Here is a 24045-nt window from a genome sequence, read left to right as displayed (position 1 = left end):
CACAACAAGAAGTGATTTTATGATCTATCTGATGTCACTCATTGCTGATCTGCCAGGTTCCCTATCACACAGCTGTCTCAGAAGTAAGTGCGCATCACCGCCCACTGGGGTGAATAACTTCAGTTATTCACAGGCTGACTCACTGGCATGATTTGTGAGCACACACCACTTTCAGAGGCCTACTTGATGTTTTTATGAAATGGTGAACATACCTCCATCTTCAGCCCAGCAGACCAATACCGATTGCAGTAGATGATGCTATATCCATATTCACCAGAGACAACATGACTCAGCTGCTAGAGGAACAGCATACGAGTAACTACATTACGGAGAAACATGAAATAATTAACTAAGTGCTCTAAAATGCAAATGACTACAGTTGTCATCATCTGGTTTCACTGAATATACAAATTAATATGACTCTGGGTGTTGTCCCTTCAGCAAAATTTTGCCCAGTATGGGCTAACAAAATCATAAACAGTTTTTTTCTGTTATTTCCCTGAATTACTCGAGACAAATACCAAGCAAGTTGATTTGAAACAGATATAGATAATTTCTCACCAGACCCAAGCCTGTGCTCCATCTTTAGTGACATTGTCATCAATAAAACATTAAACCCTGAGCATACAGTATCAGCAAAAAACAGAATTTTAAAAAGTGTTCCTTCATACATGACATCACATCATTAATCCACTACAAATTGTGAAATACCTAAACCTTAATACAAACACTCTGAAGGATGTAAAGGTTCCTGTGCTTATTGCTGAATCATTACTTTACTGACTTTTAAGAATAATATACCTAGATGTATCAATATGTGGTCTGGACTTCACTCCAGAACGTGGACTTAAGTTACCTTGCACTGTTTCCAAGGAACATCTTGTATGTACCTCTTGCTTTCAATAACCTAGGGTGAGTAGTGTTGAGAATGGAATCCATAATGCATCAATCAAACCTTGAACATTTTTTTAATCATGCAAAAGAGCAACTTTTTCAATCATGAAACATAATATTAATGCAAACCACGGGTTTTTAGAACATAATGACAGCTATATTACACACAGTGCAACTGTTAGCATATGTAGCAGTAACATCTCCTACAACACACAGCTACAATTTTCCACCATTTAATAAATGGAATACAAAATGGGATGCTTACCGCCAATGACTGCAATTACATATTCAACTAGTGAAATTTCTGATGCAGGAAGGCAAAGGGCTATGTTCTTGTCACAAAATCCTGAACTGTATCATCTAATTCAGAAACTAGAGCCATTAACTAATCCAGAAGAATCTGCATTGCCTAGAATTTTTTCTTTATTACAAAAACATTTGTTGACAAAGAAACATATTATTGCAGCCAGTTTAGAATTGTGGCTATGGATAAAGGGTCTCAATCAAACTTAAGCAAAGTAGTCCTCCAAATTGTAATTTTAAATGTCTGTGTGTGCGGAATTACACACACTTTCTAATCAGGGCTATTATAGTGTTCGTTACCACTGACATGGAAGTGAGGACCTATGCCTTGAGGAAATCACCTCTGTCTATAATGGGAGTAATGCTAGTAGTTCAAGCTCATGTAATTGCCTCCAGCCCAGAGGTATGTTGTAGCAATTAGTTACTACATGGTATTTCCAACCATACCACATACCTTAGCTACAGAGGACCAATCCACCTTTACAGTTTTGAGCTATTGATCCAGAGGCTGTCACAAAAGGGGTTCAAATTAAACTTGCACAAATGTTCTTTCATGCCATGCAAGTATCCTTGACATATTGGGGGTTCATACCTTCGGCTAATGGACTTGCTTCAACAAAGGACCAGGTCGCAGTTACCACCCAAGTAGAAACAATGTCTAACATTACACCTTAAACCCTCTGTAGTTTGTAATAACTTCCAGGGCCACCGCAATTGAAAGCTGCCGAGCAGCTTCATGGATGCTCTTCGCCTCACCCTCTTGGACATCCTGCAGCCACCTCTGGTACATATCATCACCAAGGTCTCCCCCTTCCAAGTGGCATGGGCCTGCAAGTTCAGACCAACCCAAGTTGGATCTGGTTGTCAGCAGCTGCTGGTTTCGTCATCCCTGATGGACCCTCCACTCCCATGGTGACTCATGCAACTTCCATGATGCCTTGTCCTGTCTCAGTCTTTTGTAGTGATGCCCATGGATATAGATCTCTTGTTGTAAATAAATCGGGACACTCCCTGCTAGTTTGTGTGTAATTCACCTTTACACTTTTTTTAATTTGCTGTCATACCAAGAGAAAACCTCATCAGTATATGTACTTGAGCCTGGGGAATTTGAGATGTTACTGTGCAAGATATGCTGTAACATGGGTTTCCATAGCATAACATGTTCCACTACTCTTACGTGGATGAAAGATGTTCATGGAAATTGAAAACGTAGTATAGGTAGTTATTAAGTATGGAACGTCCCATATAGATGCAAAAGGAAGTCATATCAACAAGATGCGTTTCTACCAGAATGTAAATGATGGAACAACTGAAGAATTGTGATGAGCATTACACATATATATTGTGATCTATTGAGAGCTATAGGTTGTGAGCAATATGTGTCACCTGCATTTGTAAAAGTAACTGTACAGTCGAAATGTTGTTGCTATAAACAGAAGAGTTACTCCAAACCTGATTACGTCACTTCAGTAGCATATATAGACCAGAGCTCTCGTTCAGCACTCACCCCAGCTGCAAAAGGAGAAGTCTCATGACACGCTTTTGTGGCACTGTGTAGCAGGTCCACTCAAGCAATTAACTTTAAGAACAGTGACTGCAATTTACTTGTAATGTAAAGTGTGTGGAGAGGAACATATCATAATCAAACACCATACACCCTTAACACTACAGTCTGATGTATTTTCTAGTCAGCTGGTGCTTACTTTTGAGATGTGTTTAATATGCCAATAATTTAGGCTACAACAACCGAGGTACTCAAAAATCATTGTTTAATTCAAGAAAAGAACTGAGAATTCACCATGGAAGCCAAAACCCTATTGAAAAGAACTACAAACTTCATTAACTCTCATAATTTTTATTCTAGAAACAGAACTGCCCTCGAGATGGAGGCAAATAACAATGTCTGACAAAACACTAAATTTCCAGCACACAATCAATCTACTCCAATGACCAGACCAATTGCATAAGAAAACCGTGCATATTGTCCAAGGCTTAATTTCTTTAGGTATCTCATTCTCTGCCGAAGCTATTATCTTCATATCATTTCATGTACACACATAAAATGAGCATGTTGTTACCATGTATCTCATGATTATCTCACTGTCCATGAAACTGCTCTCTGAGCTGGTGATGACACAGGTCTACGAGGTTGAATCTGTATTTTTGACTGACTGCAGTACTTGTCTTTGTACTCTGTCATCCAGATGCTGCTAGTGTTTGTCGAGTTCTGAAACAATACAAATTTGTAGTAAATAATTATGTTCATTATGACACAGAAATCATACACAGTGCAACTTCATTTGTATTTAAATCTCACTCTCACTGAATCAGCCCCCCCCCCCCCTCTCTCTCTCTCTCTCTCTCTCTCTCTCTCTCTCTCTCTCTCTGTGTGTTTGTGTTTGGTTGCACATGCGTATTTGGTGAAATTTATTTGCCCTAGTTATTTACAGAGGTGGGGAAACACAATTTGTGCATTCTCCAAATGTCATTCCTGGTGTTAGTATATCAGCATAGTCAATAGATAGAATCAGTTGAGATTGTTTTATTATCGGTGGAAATGTTACACTTGAGATAAAGCACTCATTTTCTTATGGTTGGCATGTAGGCAGAGAGATTTCTTATTGTTACAATTTAATTTCATCTTCATGGTCTCCATAGGAATATTATTTAGGAGACTGCAAAATAATCATAGACTGTGCTGGGACAATTGGTCCTTGGAATTTTTGAAGTAGATTTTTGGAAGATCTACAGTTTCATCCATCAAGTAGTTTGTCATTTGAAGTATTTTCAACATTTCTTTGCATTTCCCTAAGATGCATGCCACAAAGTCATGACCATTTGCACTGGCCATCTTTGTAGACTCTTAATGTCTCCTGTTAGCTAGACCTGATGTGCATACAAAACATGAGTGATACTTCATCATAAGTTGTACACATGCTTTTTAAGCAATCAATTTCCTAGACAAACTGCAGTTTCTGTGTTCTACCGAATAAATTCAAGCCTGTGCCATACGATTTACCCACAACTGAGCCTGTGCAACCATTTCACTCTATGTATCCAAATGTTATAACAACCAAATATTTTTATGAAACGACTGACTCATAAATCCAGTTGTTAGTACTACTACTGATTTATATTTTGGACAAGCGCACAAGTTTACATTGGTCTACTTTAAGATTTGGTGGCTAGTTTTTACAGAAGGTTGATATGTCAGGATATTTTTTACTACATTTATGTAATAGCTCTTCCTCATGAGTTAATCTGGCACCTTAATGCTCATAGTACGCAACTTGATAGGTGAAATCTTCACAGCACTTGCCTTGGCCCACCTCTATAAATGATCAGAAATTCTGCACACTGACATTGCAGAGCCATTACTTAACATAATGTGGTTTGGCAATGTGGACACATTGTTAAAGTTTTATTTAATTATCCACACATATTCCACTAAGCAGACGACAGGATAACAGTATTGATTAAAGAAAAATACTGTAATTGAGGGCTTCAGCACCCAAACTGACTTTTGGCCTAGTTTGAAGAACTGTACGTCAGAGATCAATTGTGGTAAAGCTGCAAAACTTGGCAAGATACTTGAATTACTTGCATTGTGCATACTCCGTAAGTTTTATGTAATGACATTCGCTATTTTTGCTGCAGGCAGCACTAATAGTTTACAATATATTTTAATACTGCAAACTTTTCCCAAATTTAATTGGCTTGGTCTTTTTCACATTAAAACTTTTATCCATTCTGGATTTGGAACACTGTGACAGTCTTGTTAAAGGTTTCAGGAATTACTGCAACCAATTTCCGTTGCAATTGGTTGCAGTAATTTCTGAAACCTTTTTCACTTGATTGATTATACAAGTTGCCCTATATTGACCTAATTGTTTGGTAGCTTGCTTATAAAACCTGAAAGTTTTACATTTGTACTTTTGGTAGAAGACTGTTTATTGAAGGAAAAATTCTTGTATCCCATAAGGGATGCATGGTGTAAACTTGAACTAACTGCCGTTTGATCTTTCAAATGATGGTTAGTTAAAATTTATAACAGGCATCCCCTATGAGATACAAGAATTTTTCTCTACAGCCTATAAAATTTCCACATTTATTATTATTATTATTATTGTCGCCACCCTGTAGGTCCCCAAGCACTCATGTTCTGCTATCACACAAATAGTTGAAAAACTAGTAAATGCATAAACAAGTTCAATATGCTATGAATGAAAAATTAAACATGAATTTTATTCTGTAATTTTTCAACTTTTCAGAAACATGTTACACAAAAACAAACTGACTTAAACAATTTAATCACAATTTATTTTTTAACGTGACTTTTTACACTGTTGCTTTGTAAATATTGTGTATTCAGCATTTGAAGAAGACCTGCCAAAGTGTACTTTAGTAATTTGGAGGCTGCCATTTGCTGACCTATGATTCCAGCAAAAGGCTGCAGACTGTTCTCCTGAATGAAAGGAACTGTTGTTGGCAGCGAATCTACAGTTTTTCTTTATTTTTTATCACAAATTTGAACCCCACCAGATGTGCAAATGGGAAATATGGAAGTGTTGACTTGTGTAACATCACCATGTCCAGTGCGGTCAACTGAAGTGTATCAGGCAAATGTAAGACTGTCCAGCAGCTGATTTGCTATTAGTTGCTGTTATCTGACTGTCTCTACAAGTGAACTATGACAACCACTGTCGTTTATCTGTACCAATTTAGATTTGTGTTGTACAGAGCTTTGGATGATGCATGCGTATTTTCCACCATAACAAAGCAGTAGTGCTTGGACTTGTATCAAACTCAATCTGGAACTATTGTTTACATTAATTTCCATCAAGAGCTATTATTGTTTGGTTTCATAGACTACTAGACAATTTTAATCCATCATCATACGAAGTTTGTGTTCAATAAATATTGGCGCTAAAGTGTGGGGTACAATATCTGAAATGATCATGTGATAATCTGTTAAACAACAGTTTGAGTTCTTTTAGAGTTGCACCATTCAAAATTCAGATGGTCAGTAATTGTGATTTAAAACGCTATGTCAAATGCAATAGTTAACCAGGTACAAAGCTAAATAAGCAGCCATGTGGTGTCCACTATTAAGCATTGATCTTGATGAGTCAGAGCAGCCAGCAGTTTCAGAAGTACATTGTCTATTCTTATCATACTCAGCTACTGTCAAAGTTGAAAGAAAAAATGCACACTTCTACTCATACTGTCAGAATTCAGATTCTCACAAGGAGTTGCTCTATCAAAAGTAATCTCAGCAGAATTATGTCTCCGAGAGGCTGGTTAAAACAGTTAGAAAGTGAAAAAGGTATCCTAGCAACTCAGGGAAAACACAAAACAAAGTTCTTTCTGATGGAGAGAGAACTCAAGTAGTTGGACTTTTTTGAGGGTCCTGACATGATGTAATTGTAGATGTAGTTGGGCAATGTTTCTGTTACAACTGATAAAACAAATCTTCAGAAATGAAAATTACTATCACTAAGCTATATGAAAGAAATGTTTATTGCTTATCAAAACAAGCAAAGAAATTTTTCTAAACTCTATGAACTCAGGTGGTAGTGGTATGCCACTGATGGGTGGTTCCTCAAATCCGCAAGTCATCAAAATGGGTTTCACAGTGTGCAGTACTAAAACAATAGCTTGCATGCTGCATCAAAACTTGAAGCGTCTGAATCTCTGTTCAGTACATCAAAGGCCTGAAATGAAAAAGAATGAACTAGCAGTACAGGGAACATGTAGAAATCCCCCTCCTGGAGATGGCTTTGGGCTGTTTGAAGGTGGGGACATTGGCAATAATGATATCTGTTTTTTATTGTCTGGTAATGCAAAAGCCACCATGGATTAATGCAAGCTTTTAATTTCAATACATATGACAACAAGTTCAGAAAATCATACATTTTATATTGTTCCAAAACATCAATTAGCTTGAGAAACTTTACTGAATGACTGTAGACCTATCAGGGAAAAATAAGTATGAGAAAGTGATTATAGACATTCCAGGAACAAAGAAAGCTTGGTAATCTAGTATTTTGTAGAGAGAAAAAGAATGCTCTTTCAAATGGTGGGTATTAGACCTCACTGTGTCTCCTGTTGCAAAGGGGCAGTACTGCTAGTGTGGAAGTTGCCCGCTGTACTTGTGTACATCACTGTTAAGTTATTTGAACATTCAACCATTATTGTGGGAAACAAAACTCTTAAGATATGCCTCGTAGTCATCACTCAAAGTCAAGAGCAACATATGATGACTGCTATCCTCAAATTACCACTTCTAAGTGTCCGGATGAATATGCAACAGACTAGGAAGTGACCTGTTTGGAAGCAAATCAGAGAGCTGTATTGGCCCAGACATTATGCAACCATCTCAATATGATCAACCTGACCTGCAAGTATTCATTACAAATAAAAGCACAAACCTTCAATCACAATGAGTTAAAAATCACATTGAACTGTTTCTTTTATTGGAACAGCACTTATCCACCAGTATTTCAGAGCATACAAGTACTAACCTGAGACTTCAAAAAATATTTGCATGCTAATTCACGGCTGCATTTTAGAACCCTGAAGTATGACTTGGTCTGCACTCATATGTGAGACCTCAAACCCAACATTCGCATTCAGTCTTCAGCTAGTCGTAGAAATCTTTGACACTTAGTTTGACTTACACTTCTTCCAGTGCTTTGTAAGTATGAAAAAGAGACATACAACACATTGCAATATGGTTATAAATCCACATGCTTAGCCGTAATGTCTCTGTAATTGCATAGATATTGTTGTAAGAAAGCTTTCTTCAAGTGGTGAGCCCACGTATGCACATACGGCAATTGTAGCTTGGAACCAGCAACAATGTAATCCTTGCCCATGCCTCAACCTGCGCGACCCCCCACGCCCGTCCTCAATATTTGGGAATCAGATTATAGCCCACCTGGTGAAATGGCTTTTGTTTTTATGGTATTAGGCTTTTAGTGTTGCGGCATTAGACGACTTGAAGGGCTGCGTACCACGCCAGAAAAAGTGCGTGATGACAACTGGAGGTGAGATACTGTGACAGATGGGGAAACTGAAAATATAATAAAATCATTCAGTATAGATTTGAACAGAGTGGCATTATCATTCACAACTGGAACAGCAGACTATGAATCAAGTCACTGAAGTGGAAAATAGCGACATGACGGGGGAAGGCAGTCTTACAGATACTGCCATCGAAGTGTTTCGAGCAGCTAATGTCAGAAATATTGTACATTCTGCTTTTGTTATTGTTCTAAATGGGCACATCATTCAGTGGTAGTCTTGCAGCGCTCCACTTATAAGAGTACTGGAATGTATGCTCTTTCTACCTACCCTCCCTGCTTCTCAGGTGTAAACATGGTGGTGCTGCTACTGTGGCCACCTTGCGACTTCAGTTTGCTGAGTAGTAGTCTTCTTCCTCTTCACTTTCATACATTATAATTTTCCACTCAGTAAACAAGCTTCTTTATGATTTTAATAATGACACCATGTCGAATCGCAGATTCACTCTAATAGGGTTGTTACATGTGAATGTTTTCTTTTTCTCATTGCAATTAACAAGGGTTTATGTACAGTATTTTATTGATAGCAATTTAACAGCCAAAGCAAAAGAGAATTTAAATTATTTTTATACAAATTTCATTTCAACTGCAAGTAATAAAGCAATGAGCGATCAGCTTTCTGAACAGACAAAAGGGTGCACTTCGAAACTGCTGCTAAGCAACAAGTGAGGACAAGTACTGTTAAAAACCATGCAAAATACATTATTGTGAAACTAGTTAAGCATGAAATGGCCTTGGTCAAGCTGGCCGCTTTCTGTGTAACAACTACATGGAAACAAACTTTGCAGCAGAGAGAGAGAGAGAGAGACAGAGAGAGAGAGAATCAGTACCTTACCACATATTTGCTTGTTGTTGATATCTTGATTGCACGGAGTCGTAGGCTACTAGTACTAAAAGGGTAGGATGATTATGCGAAAAAGCATATGGGACAGTGACACACATTTTATTTTCAGATGTACAATTACAGTTTAAAACATTCTCAGTTAAAATTTATACATCCTCTAATATAGTACATACAGTACATATCACTTGAAGATATTTTTAGAATGTAATTTAGAGCACTGTGTATGCTGTGTTTATTTCTTTATTAGAGAAAAAGCACTGACCATGATGTCTTGTTTGGTCATGGAAAACAAACAACACCACAAAGATGTCAAGTAAACAAAATGGTGCAGTAATGACCTTTACTTTCTATTCACAAAGAAAAAGTAGAATGGTAAGAACACTCAGTGCACTGAGCTAGTACTAATAGGAAATACAAGATGTGCTGTCATCACTTTTAGGTGCTGTGATGACTCAGCGGCAGCTGCATAAATGTATTACAGCTTCATGAAACAAAACTCTGACCCTATTCCTTCTGAAACTTCAGAAGTTAAGATATCTATGGATGCTTCCATATCTGTAAGGAATCATACAGAAGAGTTTCAGTATCACAGCAAGGGACTGACAAATGTTACATACATAAGAACTCTCCTGCTTCATTAAATCTCATATCAGGACTCTCCTTTACTTTCTCTAAGTGACAGCATATTACTGTGCCATTACTATTGCTGCTTGGAGAAGGGAAATTTACCTATTTGTATGATGATCACTTGCATATTGCTTTGTTACTTCAGTTACCACATCATATTTTCCACACTTAGTGGTATTTACAACATAAAAACTACAATAATTTCACTTAAGAAACTAAGTTTTCCATATGTACTGTCCACTGCTGATTCTGAAAGAAAATAATAAAAAATATGTATAGCTATTTGATCAGTGTTGACACACTTATTTTTCTTTTTTGAAGCAGCAAACAGTTTTTTCTTACGGTGAAGTCTGAAACTGTTTGTAATGTCATTATTTACAGCAAAGCTTCTGATTCAGATGAAGATCACTGCAAGTTAAAGGTCTGTTACAAATTGTTACCGTTATTCTTATCAAGTTTTACTTCTTTTTCTGCTCTGCTTTCTTTGTGTTTCTAGCATTATTTAACACGTTGACTGCCACAAGGCCACCAGCGGCTGCAGCAGAGCCCCACACTTGATGCTGTGCACCCATCAGCCTGGCAGTGAAACATTCATCACAATGTGTTTGGCAGTCGATGTGTTAAGACCTTATTTCATGTTATTTTTCCCAACTCATTTTATCTATTTTTTGATATCATATGTACAGTCTTTGTCTTCCGCATGCCATCTGCCCCCAGGGCCACAGCATTTGTTTGCTGGATACAGGCGAACCTGGGATTGCCAAGCTGTGAATTGGTGCGCAACACCAGTCGTCTGTCACTGTAACCTCTCGGCATGCTCCACTGATGACTGTGTGGCATGGCAGTGGAGCATTGTGCTTCACAGAGGCCAGTGATCTTGGCTAACCAACTGGGTCACGAGGATGTGCAAACCTCTCTAGGAGACCCTTCAATCTTAAGGTGTGCTGTGCAGCAATGAGATGCATGGCTGTCAAGGTGGAACAGTCTTTAGCAGGTGTCCTTTGGGGACCTGCCACACCTCAGTCGTGTCAGGCGTACTTGGGCAAATGGGGCTCTGTCTTGGTGTCTGCTTATTTGCCACTAGCTGCTAATGGGACCAAGGCGTTACACTTCAAATTAAATGCTTCAACTCCCAGTGTGATGAGTGTACCATCTGAATAAGGGAGGTGAGTCCATTACATAATCAACTGTATTCAGTAATGGAGCTTGCTGGTACCTTAATGTCTATTAAGCAGTTCCAAAATTGGTTCCTTACTGGTTGACACTAAAGGGGCAAAGCAGGTGGAACTTCTTACAAAGTTAGTTGACTGTAACATAATTGCTGAGTTGCATAAATCCCTCAACTCACATTATATTAGGGGCACAGACATCATAGAACTTAAACAAGAATGGGCACTACATGGATAGAGGAATAATGGAAAAATTTAGAAGACCGTCACCTTCCTTGTGACCTACAATTCTCCAACACTGCCTGTACATGTTATTGATGAGGGTTAGGCATACACACTTAACCCTTTCTGGTGGTACGAATTCTAGCATTTTGGCCAGACAATGCTGAGTTACAGAAGAGAAGTGACCTGTGGAAAGTATGGAGAGGCAGCCCAGGACTCTGAGACTGACTGGCAACCCCAGCAACATGTGTTAACTACTCTGGGAGCCTCCCATCTAGAGCCAACACTCACTTATTTTTGCTAAGGAATTCAAAATTTAGGAAATAAAGTGACCAAGTAGATGCTCCCCATGTAGAAGCTGAAAAAGAATATAAGGTGACAAAACTCCCTATGTTTGCCACTTTGTATGCTTCCGTGGCACAGAAACCTCTTCCCAAGGGGGACACTTCAATTCAGATGATGTCCAGCACACCATATCCACCACCAGAACCTGTACATGCCAAAGTGAAGTGAGCAAAGACATAGCGTTCCAGGCAGCTATGACAGAAGAGACCAGCAACATATTCATAGTGAACGTCATCCTTGAAGGGAAATGGTCATGACATTCGGGTCAAAAGTTTTCCCGGATGCCATTAGAAGTTGTTCGACATATTTAACCGAGGGGGAGGACATCGTGGATTGTGATGCCTCGTCACCAGACCCAGGCAGTCCCTCCAATCCCCCTCACTCTACAAGTGCCTCATCAGCCCTGGCGCAAGGACAGGAATACATCAAAACCACACCACTGAAATGGCTCGCAGTACTCCAGTGGAATATGAATGGATACAAGACTCATCTGGAGAGACTGAGACTCCTCATACAGAACAGACCAGTTGGCCTCCATCTCCAAGAGACTCATTTTCAACAGATTGACATACACGTACTTGGAGGCTGTCACCTCCACAGAAAAGACAACCTTACTGGTGAGAGGGAGGAAGAATGGGGGGAGGGGGGGGGGGGGTGGAGCAGTGTTCATGAAGGACACATTACACTCCTCACCTCCGCCATTAACAACAACACTAAAAGCAGTCACTGTTTGGATAGTGGCTCTGTGTATCTTCAGTCTCATGAGCCCATTGACAGTGAAGTCTTTACACATCATCTTGATTTTCTACCCCATCCATTTCTGTTTATAGTGTTCTAACAGAACTTGCCCAGGGGTCTGACAAGTGAGGATATGACAGGAATTAATGATAAACATTGGTCAAACTATGCATTTTAGCACCACTACAGGCCCCTCCCTTCTGCTTGCCTGTCCTTATAGACACTGCTCAATGGGGAGAGCACAATGACCTTCATGGTAGCACGCACTACCCTATCTGGATCTATTTGTCTGATGGAGCAGATCCCAAAAGGAAGGCACCAAGATAGCTACTCAGAAAGTTAACTGAATGCTTTACAGGTAGTTAGCTGTTTTTGAGCAGTGATGGCATCAAGAACTAGGTGGACCATGTTATGGCCATGATCCATCATGCTACTGGTGCATCCAGCCTGATGTCAATGGGAACATCTACGAGGCAGCCTGTCCCTTTGTGGAATAAGTTGTTCTGCAACCAGAGACAGCAGGGTGGCTACTGACCATTCAGTCGGTGGTCTACAGATGTGAATCTTGCAACTTTTCGAATGGAGCAGACAAAGGTGAGGAGCATAATGCAGGAGTAAGCAGAGGTCTTGGTCAGAGTTACTGAACTCTATCAATAGGTCCATATCCGCACGTAAAGTGTGGGAAGCCATCAGGGAGATCTCAAGGTAGAACTCATGACTGCCAAAAGCAGCTGTTACGCCAAATCTAGCCAGGATTCCAGCTTTCTGTCATTATCGGGAGATAAGAGATAGGGTCGGTTTTGCTTTTTGTCCCACCAACACTGAGAAATACAACATGCCTTTCTCTCTTTGGGAGTTGGATTCTGAATTGTCAGGTGCTCATGACACTACACATGGCCATGACGTGATAACGTATGGTATGTTGAAACAATTGGACTACTCATTCAGCTCTTCAATGAAATTTGCATGACAGGAGAATTATGCAACTCATGGAAAGCATCTGTTTTAATCCTGATTTTAAAACCAGGGAAGGATCGAACTAACCCCAGTAGTTATCATAGCTTTAATGTAACAAGCTGATTAGGAAAGACACTGGAGCATATGGTCAGCTGGCACCTAGTGTGAGTTCAGGATATATCACTCCACACTCGAAGCAGCAATTCAGCAAGCTTTCCTCCATAAGCAACACCTTATCAGTATCTTCTTCAGTTTGGGAAAGGCCTACGATACTACCTGGAGGCATAATATTTTGTTGCAACTTTGTTAGCAAGGGTTCAATGGACGTCTACCCACTTTCCTATCAGACAGTAATTTTTGACATAAGGTTGGGAATGTGCTGTCTGGCCATTTTAAGCCCGTTTTAAGCAGGAGACTGATGTCAATCAAGGGAATATTCTAAGTGTCAAGGCATCTGCCATTGTGATCAACAGTACTACATCCACAATATGACACCCCACACTGTGTTCCTTGTTTGTGAATGACTTCACCATCTTCTGTGCATTCTCCAACCTTGCAGTGGCTACTTGGCAATTGCATTTGACAATTCATCTAACATCACACATTTTTAATTCTCTTTGGAGAAAACTATGTTGATTTCAATCACTCCCACTCTCCTTTTAATTTACCTGTTTTAAAACTGGGGCATACTATTCTCACTAATAAGAAAAAGATGAAATATTTGGACCTCACTAGTGATGAGAAGCTAACATGGTCGCCACACCTTAAAGAACTAAAAGTTCTTTAAACATCCTTAAATGCATCAGTCATAGGTCATGGGGAGCTGACAGGATACATCTGCGCCAACTTTGTAATTCCTTTGTGCAATCCCATCTGGAATACAGATGCCGGTTTATGGATTAGCAAGGCCTTCACACTTCCAAATACTGGATGCAGTTTACCACAAGGCCTTTAGGCTGTCAATAGGGCATTATTGCATAAGTCCAGGTGCTAGCCTGTGTGCAGAGCCTGGTGAGCCTCCGCCATTTATTCCAGGTCATCTACTCGTGGTACGCCATGCATACAGGCCTTTGTCCATTCCAAAATTGCTAGTGTCTATATCTGTTGCAAAGCTGCAGTTGCAACAGCTGTTCTGTCACCATTCATGGGCAATGAGGCCATTCAGGATCTGTGAGAGGGAGAGCTCTGAATTGCTACAGGTGGGGGCAAGCTCTGAATTGCTACAGGTGGGGGCATTAAGGTCCAAAGTCAGGGCTTGAGTAGATCCCCCTGGCTTACTGGAGCAGATGAGGTGGCATTATGGCAAGAAATTCCTCATCTGCTTAGATTCTCATAGTGTCTCTATTGGCCACATGTATCCAACAGAATTAGGTGGTGCAGGAAGTGCAGAATACCCTCCTTCTCTTGCAAAGGCAGGACACGGAAATATTTTTCAGCTGGGTTCCAGGGCACATAGGCGTCCAGGAAAATGAACTTACTGATGCGGCTACCGAGGCAGCTTCCTCCCTTCCATCTCCTGCTTGCTGTACAGTCCCCTCATCTGTGACCAAGAAGCCAATGAGCTGGTGGAAGGCTTAGTGGCTGGAAGTGAGGAATAATAAGCTGCTTTCTGTAAAACCTTCAGTACAACCATGACTTACTTTGTTCTGACCATGACAAGCTGAAGACGTTGCCCATGTGGGACACAGCTTTCAATACGACATATTTTAATAGTGTGTGTTTTATATGACAACCTGAGAGCTGATTTGGTTCTCCCACATGGTTTGCTTTTATTTTAACTGATAATGAGGTGAGTGTGATTTGTGTTTTAAGATTTTGTGTGATTGAGAGGTGTGTGTATCATATGAATCTTTGAACTTGTTAATAAGTAAACAGCATGCGAAGTATATTGCGTAAAAACAGCAGGGAGCATACGTGGTATATGCTCAATGCAAAGTAGTCAGTTTAAGGACTGTACAAGCAAGATCTTTACTCCTGTCCTTAAGACTAGCAAAGATGAAATTATCTGCAGTTTATCTGCTTTTGGAAAAATACTAACAAGGAGTTGGATCGAAATTTGGAACCATCATCCAGTGATGTAGATGAGGTTCCCAGGTACCACATCAAGAATTTGAATTTCACTTTATTAACTGGTATAAATGTAATGTAGTATACTTGGTCACTAATGTTCAGCAAACTGGAATTAAACAACTGAGAGCTGATTTGGTTCTCCCACATGATTTGCTTTTATTTTAACTGATAATGAGGTGAGTGTGGTTTGTGTTTTAAGATTCTGTGTGATATTTGGAATTCTTCCCAGAATATTGGGTATGATTTTAATGTGTCATTGAGTGGCTCGGTCACCCATTATTTTTAAGCAGTCATCCAGACACTGTACCCTGTCCTCCTTTAACTCTGTATGTTCTGGTATTTATCCTTGGTTTTATTTAGTTAGTTTTTTTTTACGCTCATCTTATTGGCGGTTGCCTTTTCAATTCTTTGTATGAATGCAACTTGGTTTTCCAATTTATTATTATTTTTTAGTAGAGTCTCACCACGCTCATCTATATATCATTCACACAAGTTCACTGATGGCCTTGCCATTTATAATCACCACCACCACCAGACACTTTACCAGGACTACTGATGAATGGACTGCAATTAAAGCAGTGCAGTATTTCTAGATCCTCGATAGCAGCATGAGATTCAAGTAGCTGCTTCAAGAATGCTCATGTACACTCAAAGGTAAAGGCTTCTGTTTTGTTAACAGTCATGTATCCACATTCTAGAAAGAGTACATAAAATTTCTGGTTGCTTGGCAGCAGTAGGCATAGGAACAAACAAAATGTGGTACAAAAGCTAGTGTTATGAGCTAGGTGTTCCTTTATCTAGCAAAAGAAAGCAAATAAATGAACAGTATTACCCACTTCTTTTGATGATAGTGAACGCTGATAGACCAGCATTTCTGTCAACTTCTGAAGCTCGCGCTTTTTGTTAGTGAACAACTACGCATTCTTGAAAATTAAATACATACACAGACTAATAATAGTTACTATCTTCTCCACTGCCAACAGGGTGGGCACGAATCAACTCCCTATTGAAAAATGTTTCTGCCTTTATTAATACTTACGTTTAAAAAACTGATAGAACTGGATAGATAAAAAAATATACTCACCAAGTGGCGGCAGGAGAAAACAAGTAGAATATATGGAAATTTGCAAGATTTTGGAGTTAGTGGTTCCTTCCACTTGCAGAAGGGTTGAAGGGAAACTAAGAAGGGAGGAGAAAAAATACTGGCTAGGTTTAGGAAATGGGGAGAGTTATGAAAAAGTAGCCCTGAGCCCTGGGTCAGGGAAGACTTACTGGATGAGATTCTAAAATCTGTGAGCTCAAAAGTGGAAGACAGGATAGTAAGCAAGACAAATATTACTGAAGAAAACATCATTAAAGGGTCTATCATGTATAATGCACTTAGTTTTACACTCTTAAATGACTCTTGCATATTGCTTTTCTCTGTCTTGCTTATCAACCTATCTTCCACCTTTGAGCACTCAGGTTTTCAAATCCTGTCTTTCCTTCTCATCTGATCTGATCTGATAATACCCCCTGACCCAGTGTTCTGGGCCAGTATTTTTCCTTCATCCCTGTTCCTTTCCCTTCAACCCTTATGTCAAAAGAAGCAGCCGCTTGCTCCAAAAGCTTACACAATATCCTTTGCGTGCATTTTCTACTGCTGTTGTTTGGTGAGGAGATTTTTTTATCCATTCAATTATATTATATTTTTAAACACTGATTGATGTTTTTTGTTTCATGAAAATTATTTGTTTCTTCTAATGGTAGACTTTATTATGTAGTATTTATTTCATTGCAGGTATCAGTGGTGGACCACGGTGCAACGTCTAACCTCACTTGGTAGGTTCAGCTGGCATGCTGATATGAAGTATGGTGGCCCATAGTACAAGTTACAATCTGACTATTGGATCTTCACTCACTCAGCTTAAAACCACATATTGCCCTAAAGTGGTGTGTGTGTGTGTGTGTGTGTGTGTGTGTGTGTGTGTGTGTGTGTGTGTGTGTGTGTGTGTGTTCTACCTGAAAAATCATTTTAAAAGACAGGCTGCATAAAACAAGTTGTTTCCTGCTGCAAAGAGGATTTGTTATATCATGTCTGGCTGAGGTACTAAATAAAACTATATATTTCGGTTTTAATGATACACATGTTGCCGCCAATCTGCTCTCACACACAGTTCTTGAAGTAAAAACATATAATCCCTCATAGTTTGTAAGTGGCCAGCATATGTATGAACTTCACAATCTGCTGTCTCAAGAATCACAAATTTTAAAAGCCACTAAAGAGTTTGAAAGTTCACATGATGATTATTAGGTTTAGTATACTTGGTCACTAATGTTCAGTGAACTGGAATTAAACAACTTTGACTGCATAGCCTGCCACGCGGAATTCTACAGCCTATCAAAAGAAAGTCACAAAAGTTTCTTCAACTCTCAAATACTTCCGGAAACATTGTTTACATCTGCTCTTACCATTTTATGAACAAGTCAACTTTTCAGCATAAGCAAATCAAACACTTTTACAAAATTATGACAATACTGAAACTTAAGCCTTCATGCTACTAAAGCTGAATTACAACTCCTCAAGATAAGCTTGTACATATCTCTCTCCCTTCTAGAACATGCCATAGTTATCAATCTGATTGGCTGGATCATACTGTATCTAATCAGCTTCATAGTCTTTTGCTGTCACAATGGTAATTTCCCTCCTTGACCAGTCCCAACTATAAATTTACTTTACTCATTTTCCAAACTTACAAGGAGAGGTCCCCAGGGGTAGAATAATATTTTTGAGATCATCGATATGGTGATGTAGATTAAAGTTCCAGCTATCACACTTTATAGCCATTCACCCTGGTGGACCTCATTTGCAAGTAGTCGACAAGAGGAGGGGGGCAGGAGAACCAGGAATTTTGTGTGATATACTATATATAGCCTTAATAGGATGACTGGGGACAAAGTGGTACTATGGCATAGCAGTTAAGGTATGTTCTTGATGTAGTGAAGGTTGTGAGTTCGAATCTCATTATGTCCTATAAATTTTTTAAATATTTATTGGAATGGTTTTGATCATTATTTTTATTCACTTAATGGGTTTAAATGAAAATTTTTAAATTTGTAATCCTTTATCACATAATTTTAACCATCTTATTAACTATTTTATTCACTCTTATTTTGTCTCGAAAAAAGAATGATTGGAATATTTGTTTATTTAATTTGCTGTCAGAATTTTGCTTTACCTACAATAATATTTAAATTTTTGAAAGTGCTGATCTATCAGTTAAACAAAAGACAAATTAATCTATTTATATTGGCTGTGCAATGATGCCAAAAAAGTATTTTTAGTTACAAGATGTACATTTTGTTAGATGGTAACTGTCATTCAAACATTTAAAACATAAATTCTTGTTGCACTATGGACAAAATAATGCAATATGAAGATTTAAATGAAAGAAGGAATCATAAATAAAGTTAAATTCAGGCAATGAGACAAATAGAAATAATGAATGCAATAACGTGAATGAAAAAAAAAATCAAAACAGAAGGAATTAAATAAACAATACTACATAAAACAAATTAAAATCAGAAGCGCAAAAATTCCAAATGAAAAATGATAATTGGAAGACAAAATAAGAACAAATGAAACAAGGTTGCCTCTAAGATAGTTTGTGCAGAGGAGGGTGCATGACATGGTGGTATGGTGTATTTTTAATATTTTTTGAAGACAAATGGGATTTTTAAGTACCCATAAAAAACTTACAGTTCCAACCCTGTTAAAACCTTCATAATACTGACTTAAGAATCATTTTCTGGAAAGAAAAACATGTGGCTACACCATATTCTTTCCTTTCCCCGAGAGCTAAGGGAGAACCGCAGCTGACCTTGCAATGAAATAGTTAATATAATGATTAAAATCACATGACAAAGGATTAGAATAATTACAAAATTACATTTAAACAAGTTAATAAAGTGAAATTCAAATTCTTGATGTGGTACCTGGGAACCTCATCTTCATCACCGTATGATGGTTCCAAATTTCGATCCAACTCCTTGTTAGTACTTTTCCAAAAGCAGATAAACTGCAGATAATTTCATCTATGCTAGTCTTAAGGACAGGAGTAAAAATCTTGCTTGTACAGTCCTTAAACTGGCTACTTTATATTGAGCATATCATACCATGTATGCTCCCTGCTGTTTTTACGCAATATACTTCTCATGCTCTTTAATTATTAACAAGTTCAAAGATTAATATGACACATCATTACGTAACTTATACTGTTACAAACAAAAAGCTATTAACTAACTATGTAGCATCAGTGTGTTCAATTTATCTTCTGATGTATTACAATAACATATTAATGTGTCAGGATGTTGCTTGTAATGAAGAGTTAACACGTTTAAGTTTTAGGTAATTTTGAATATTTTTGAAAATATTTCTAATATATAGCTGAAACTCATACAGTAATTAACTACAGTTATTTTAAAAGGCTATATGAAAATTCAAGGTGACTGATAAACAGGAAATTACTAAAGTAATTCACAGGTCGGTGTGCGATTTGAACAGTGTGAAAAGTGTACATGCATGTGACTGGGGCTGTAACAGGCAGGTATAAAGACGACAGATTGCAACTTCCCAGCAGGGGAAAGCTGTCTGTAGAACATGAGCTCACAGAGATGAAGCTTACAACTTCCTAACCATCAGTGCTGCATATCACTACACCACAAATTACAGAGATGGTGACAAAGACCGTAAGGAATTACCACTCAAAGCTAATGAACACCCTTCAGCGTCCAGAATGTCGGAAAATGTGAAAGTGCTTCAGGAAATGTTCACTCAAAGTCCTCAGGAATCACAAAGACAGGCATCTCCTGAAAGTGGTTTGACCCAACACACAATTCAAATTGTTTTGAGGAATCATATGACTGCCACGAATATTGCCAAAAGACTGAATATCAGTTGGCATATTGGGAGATGCTACTTCCTTCTGATGAACAATGCAATGGTCCAATATATTTGATTATGTCCTGTGGTCAGATGAAACTGTGTTTCAAGTGGATAGGTATGTTAACCAGCACCGTTGATATTACTTAGTAACAGAGGATTCAAGGGTGGTATTTGAAAAAAAGAGCCAACATCACCCAAAGATCACAGTGTTGTGCAGCAATACCTTTGAATAAGTTGTAGGTCCACATCTCATTTGGGGCATAATAAATGCTGAATGGTACCTTGATACTCTTGAAGATTATGTTAAGGGTACTGTATCCACATGGGACAATTACAATGACCTATTCTTTACGGGTCTCCAACTCACTTCATAATAGCTGTCTGTGTATGGCTTGATATCCATTTTCCAGGATGCTGGTGGGGACATTGTGGCCCCCTTGATTGGCCTACAAAGAGTCCTGATCTAATGCCCTGCAACTTCTGGAGGTGAGCAAACGAGGAGGAAGATTATCATATAAAACCAAAAACTCTTGAAGAGATGGAGCTGCAAATTTGGCAAGATTTTAAAATGTACCAATAAATTATTTATTATATATGACGGTAGTATCTGTTCCCGAAAGAACAGTTACCGTGGATGACCATGCAGCTTTGCTAGAAATGAAATGATAATTAAATGGACACCCTAGCTGCAAACAGGCGTTGATGTACTTCATTGGGGACATGTTGAAAACGTGTGCCCCGACTGGGACTCGAACCCGGGATCTCCTGCTTACATGGCAGACACTCTATCCATCTGAGCCAACGCGGGCACAGGGCATAGTGCGTCTGCAGGGACTTATCCCTTGCACGCTCCCCGTGAGATCCACATTCCCAACATGTCCACACCACTACATTCGTAGTGCGCCTAATAGATGTTTGCCCATCATACTCATTACTCGTGGCAGATTAATCTACCAAGTCCCGTACGAGTTCGGGCATAGCGTGTGCGTTCGCACAAGGAGGTCAATGGCCGGGAAGCCATATTTTAACTATATATGATGGTAGTATCTGTTCCCGAAAGAACAGTTACCGTGGATGACCATTAAATTATTTGTGGAAGACTGTTGCAAACATCCCCCCCTTTTCTTGGAAACTGGTTGATAATGATGGTGCTTACGAGGAATTTTAGCAATGTATAACAATTCCACCATCATAAAAACTGTTTTTTTGTTGTTTTTGTGGTTGTGGTGGTGGTGGTGGTGGTAGTAGTGGTAGTGGTACTGGTGCTGATGGTGGTGGTCGTCTTCAATTGGAAGACTGATTTGATGCAGCTCTCCATGCTACTCTATCCTATGCAAGCCCCTTCATCTCTGAATAACTACTACAACCTACACCCTAGTGAATTTACTAACTGTTTTCATTTCTTGAGCTCCCTCTATGATTTTTACTCTCACACATCCATACATTTCTAAACTGGTAATCCCTTAATATCTCAGAAAACATCCTATCAATCACAATGTGTCCTATCAACTAATCTCTTCTTTAAGTCAAGTTGTGCCACAAATTTCTTTTCTTCCTTGTTCTATTCAGTACCTCCTCATCAGTTATGTGATCTACCCATCTAATCTTCAGCATTCTTCTGTAGCACCACATTTCAAAAACCACTATTCTTTTTTTGTCTAAACTGTTTATTGCCCATGTTTCACTTCCATACACGGCTACACTCCAGACATATACCTTCAGAACAGACTTCCTAACACTTAAACCAATATTTGATGTTAACAAATTTCTCTTCTTCAGAAACACATTCTTGCTGGTCTATATTTTATATCCTCTGTTCTTCAGCCATCATCAGTTATTTTGCTGCCCAAATAGCAAAACTCATCTATTGGCAAAATAATTTAATTGGAGAGATAAAACATCTACTCGCCAAGCAGCACCAGAACACACACATAAAAGACTGTTGTAATTTGCAAGCTTTCGGAGTCAGTGGCTCCTTCCGCAGGCAGAGGGTTGAAGGGGAAGGAAGAAGGATGAAGGAAAAGGACTGGAGAGGTCTAGGAAAAGGGGTAGAATTCAGGAAAGTCACCCAGAAACACGGATCAGAGGAGACTTACCATACAGGATGAGAAGAAAAGACGCATCTATTGCTTTAAGTATTGTGTTTCCTAAACTAATTCCTTCAGCATCACCTGATTTAATTCAACTACATTCCATTACACTTGCTTTGCTTTTGTTGATATTCATCTGATATTTTCTTTCAAAGCATTATCCACTCTGTTCACATGCTTTCCCAAGTACTTTGCTGTCTTTGACAGAATTACAGTGTTATCAGGCAAATCTCAAAGTTTTTACTTGTTCTCCCAGAACTTTAACTGCTTCTCCAAATTTTCTTAGGGTTTCTTTGCTGCTTGCTCAATGTATAGAGTGAATATAATGTCAGGGTTAGGCTAAAAACCTGTTAACTCCCTTAACAGTCACTGCTTCCCTTTAAAGTCCCTCGACTCTCATAACTGTCAACTAGCTTCTGTACAAGTTGTAAAAAGCTTTTTGCTCCCTGTATTTTACTCCTTCTGCCTACAGAATTTCAAAGAGTGTGTTCAACTCAGCATAGTAAAAAGTTTTCAAGTATACAAACACTATAGGTATAGATTTGCCTTTCTTCTAAGAGAAGTCAGAGTGTCACTATTGCCTCACATGTTGCTACTTTTCTCCAGAATATAGTAACTGATCTTCCCGATGTCAGCTACTGCCAACTTTTCCATTCTTCTGTAAAGTGTTCCTGTTAGTCTTTTGCAACCATGACTCATTAAACAGATAGTTCAATAATATTCACACCTGTCAGCACTTGCTTTCTTTGAAATTGGGATTATTACATTTTTCTTCAAGTCTAAGGGTATTTTGCCTGTCTCGTACATCTCACACACTAGAAAGAATAGTTTTTTCATGACTGGCTCTCCTAAGGATATCAGTAGCCCTGGTGGGATGTGTACTCCAGGGGCCATGGTTAGACTTATGTCTTTGAGTGCTCTGTCAAATTTTTCTTACAGTATCGTATCTCCCATCTTATCTTCATCTATGCCATCTTCCCTTTCTATAATATGGCCTTCAAGTTCATCTCCCTTGTACAGTCCCTCTATATACTCCTTCCAACTTCCAGCTTTCCTTCTTTGCTTAGTACTGGTTTCCCATCTGAGCTCTTGATACTCATACAGTTGCTTTCTTTTCTCCAAAGGCCTCTTTACTTTTCCTGTAGGCAGTATTTATCTTTCCCCTAGTGATACATGCTTCTATATACTTATCTTTGTCCAGCAGCCATTTTCAGTCTCATTTTTATATATTTGTATTCCCTTTCACATTCCATCAATTAAATTGAGCAACTCATGTGATGCCCGACAATTTACCACTGAAAGGTTTGAAATGGTAGGGCTGTAACATGTTGGTCATGTTCTTTTGAATGTTCTCCAGAGTCCCAAAATGACATTCTTTTAAGATATTTTTCAATTTTGGGAAAAGAAAAAAGTAAAAAATACGCAGATAATGTGAATGGGGGGACTGTGGAACAATAGGAATGCCTTTTGAGGTCAAAAATTCCATGGTGAAAGTGGATGTGCAACATGGGGTGTTGTCATGATGCAGCATCCACTTGTCTGCAATGTCTCATTTCACTCAATTCATTATTTTCTGAGCTCTCCAAGGACATAATTGAAAAACTGTGGCTCATTTTCAGTATAAACTCAAAACAACTTATGTGAGTCCTTTCCTATGTAATCACAAAGCTGTATAATGGCTATAAGAACACAAATCAAAACACCAGAACTGCCCAAAACGTTGATTCCATATACCTTATCTGTGATGTAGCCCAGGTAATCGATTCAGGTGACACAC

General features: G+C 38.8%; 2 protein-coding genes across 4 annotated transcripts in view; one reads left to right on the top strand and one right to left on the bottom strand.

The window, feature by feature from the left end:
- LOC126482293 (CDAN1-interacting nuclease 1) overlaps window positions 1-17204 on the top strand; it is a 169149-nt gene extending 151945 nt beyond the window's left edge. Inside the window, exon 9 of the mRNA XM_050106296.1 lies at window positions 17035-17204. The gene's annotated coding sequence lies outside the window, so the exon portion shown is untranslated. The remainder of the gene's footprint in view (window positions 1-17034) is intronic.
- The window catches only part of LOC126482292 (uncharacterized), a 137762-nt gene continuing 116763 nt past the window's right edge, over window positions 3047-24045 (bottom strand). For 2 of the 3 annotated variants that reach the window (XM_050106292.1, XM_050106293.1), the window contains one exon: window positions 3047-3424. In XM_050106292.1, the coding sequence (XP_049962249.1) occupies window positions 3290-3424 (135 nt within the window). In that variant the 3' untranslated portion in view covers window positions 3047-3289. Of the gene's footprint in view, window positions 3425-9296; window positions 9682-24045 lie in introns of those variants that run through there. The other variant, XM_050106294.1, reaches the window with a different exon arrangement.

The sequence above is a fragment of the Schistocerca serialis genome, chromosome 5 (genome assembly GCF_023864345.2).
Source record: "Schistocerca serialis cubense isolate TAMUIC-IGC-003099 chromosome 5, iqSchSeri2.2, whole genome shotgun sequence".
Lineage (NCBI taxonomy): Eukaryota > Metazoa > Arthropoda > Insecta > Orthoptera > Acrididae > Schistocerca > Schistocerca serialis.
The sequence above is the reverse complement of the archived record's forward strand: the minus strand, read 5'-3'. Positions and strand labels throughout refer to the sequence as shown.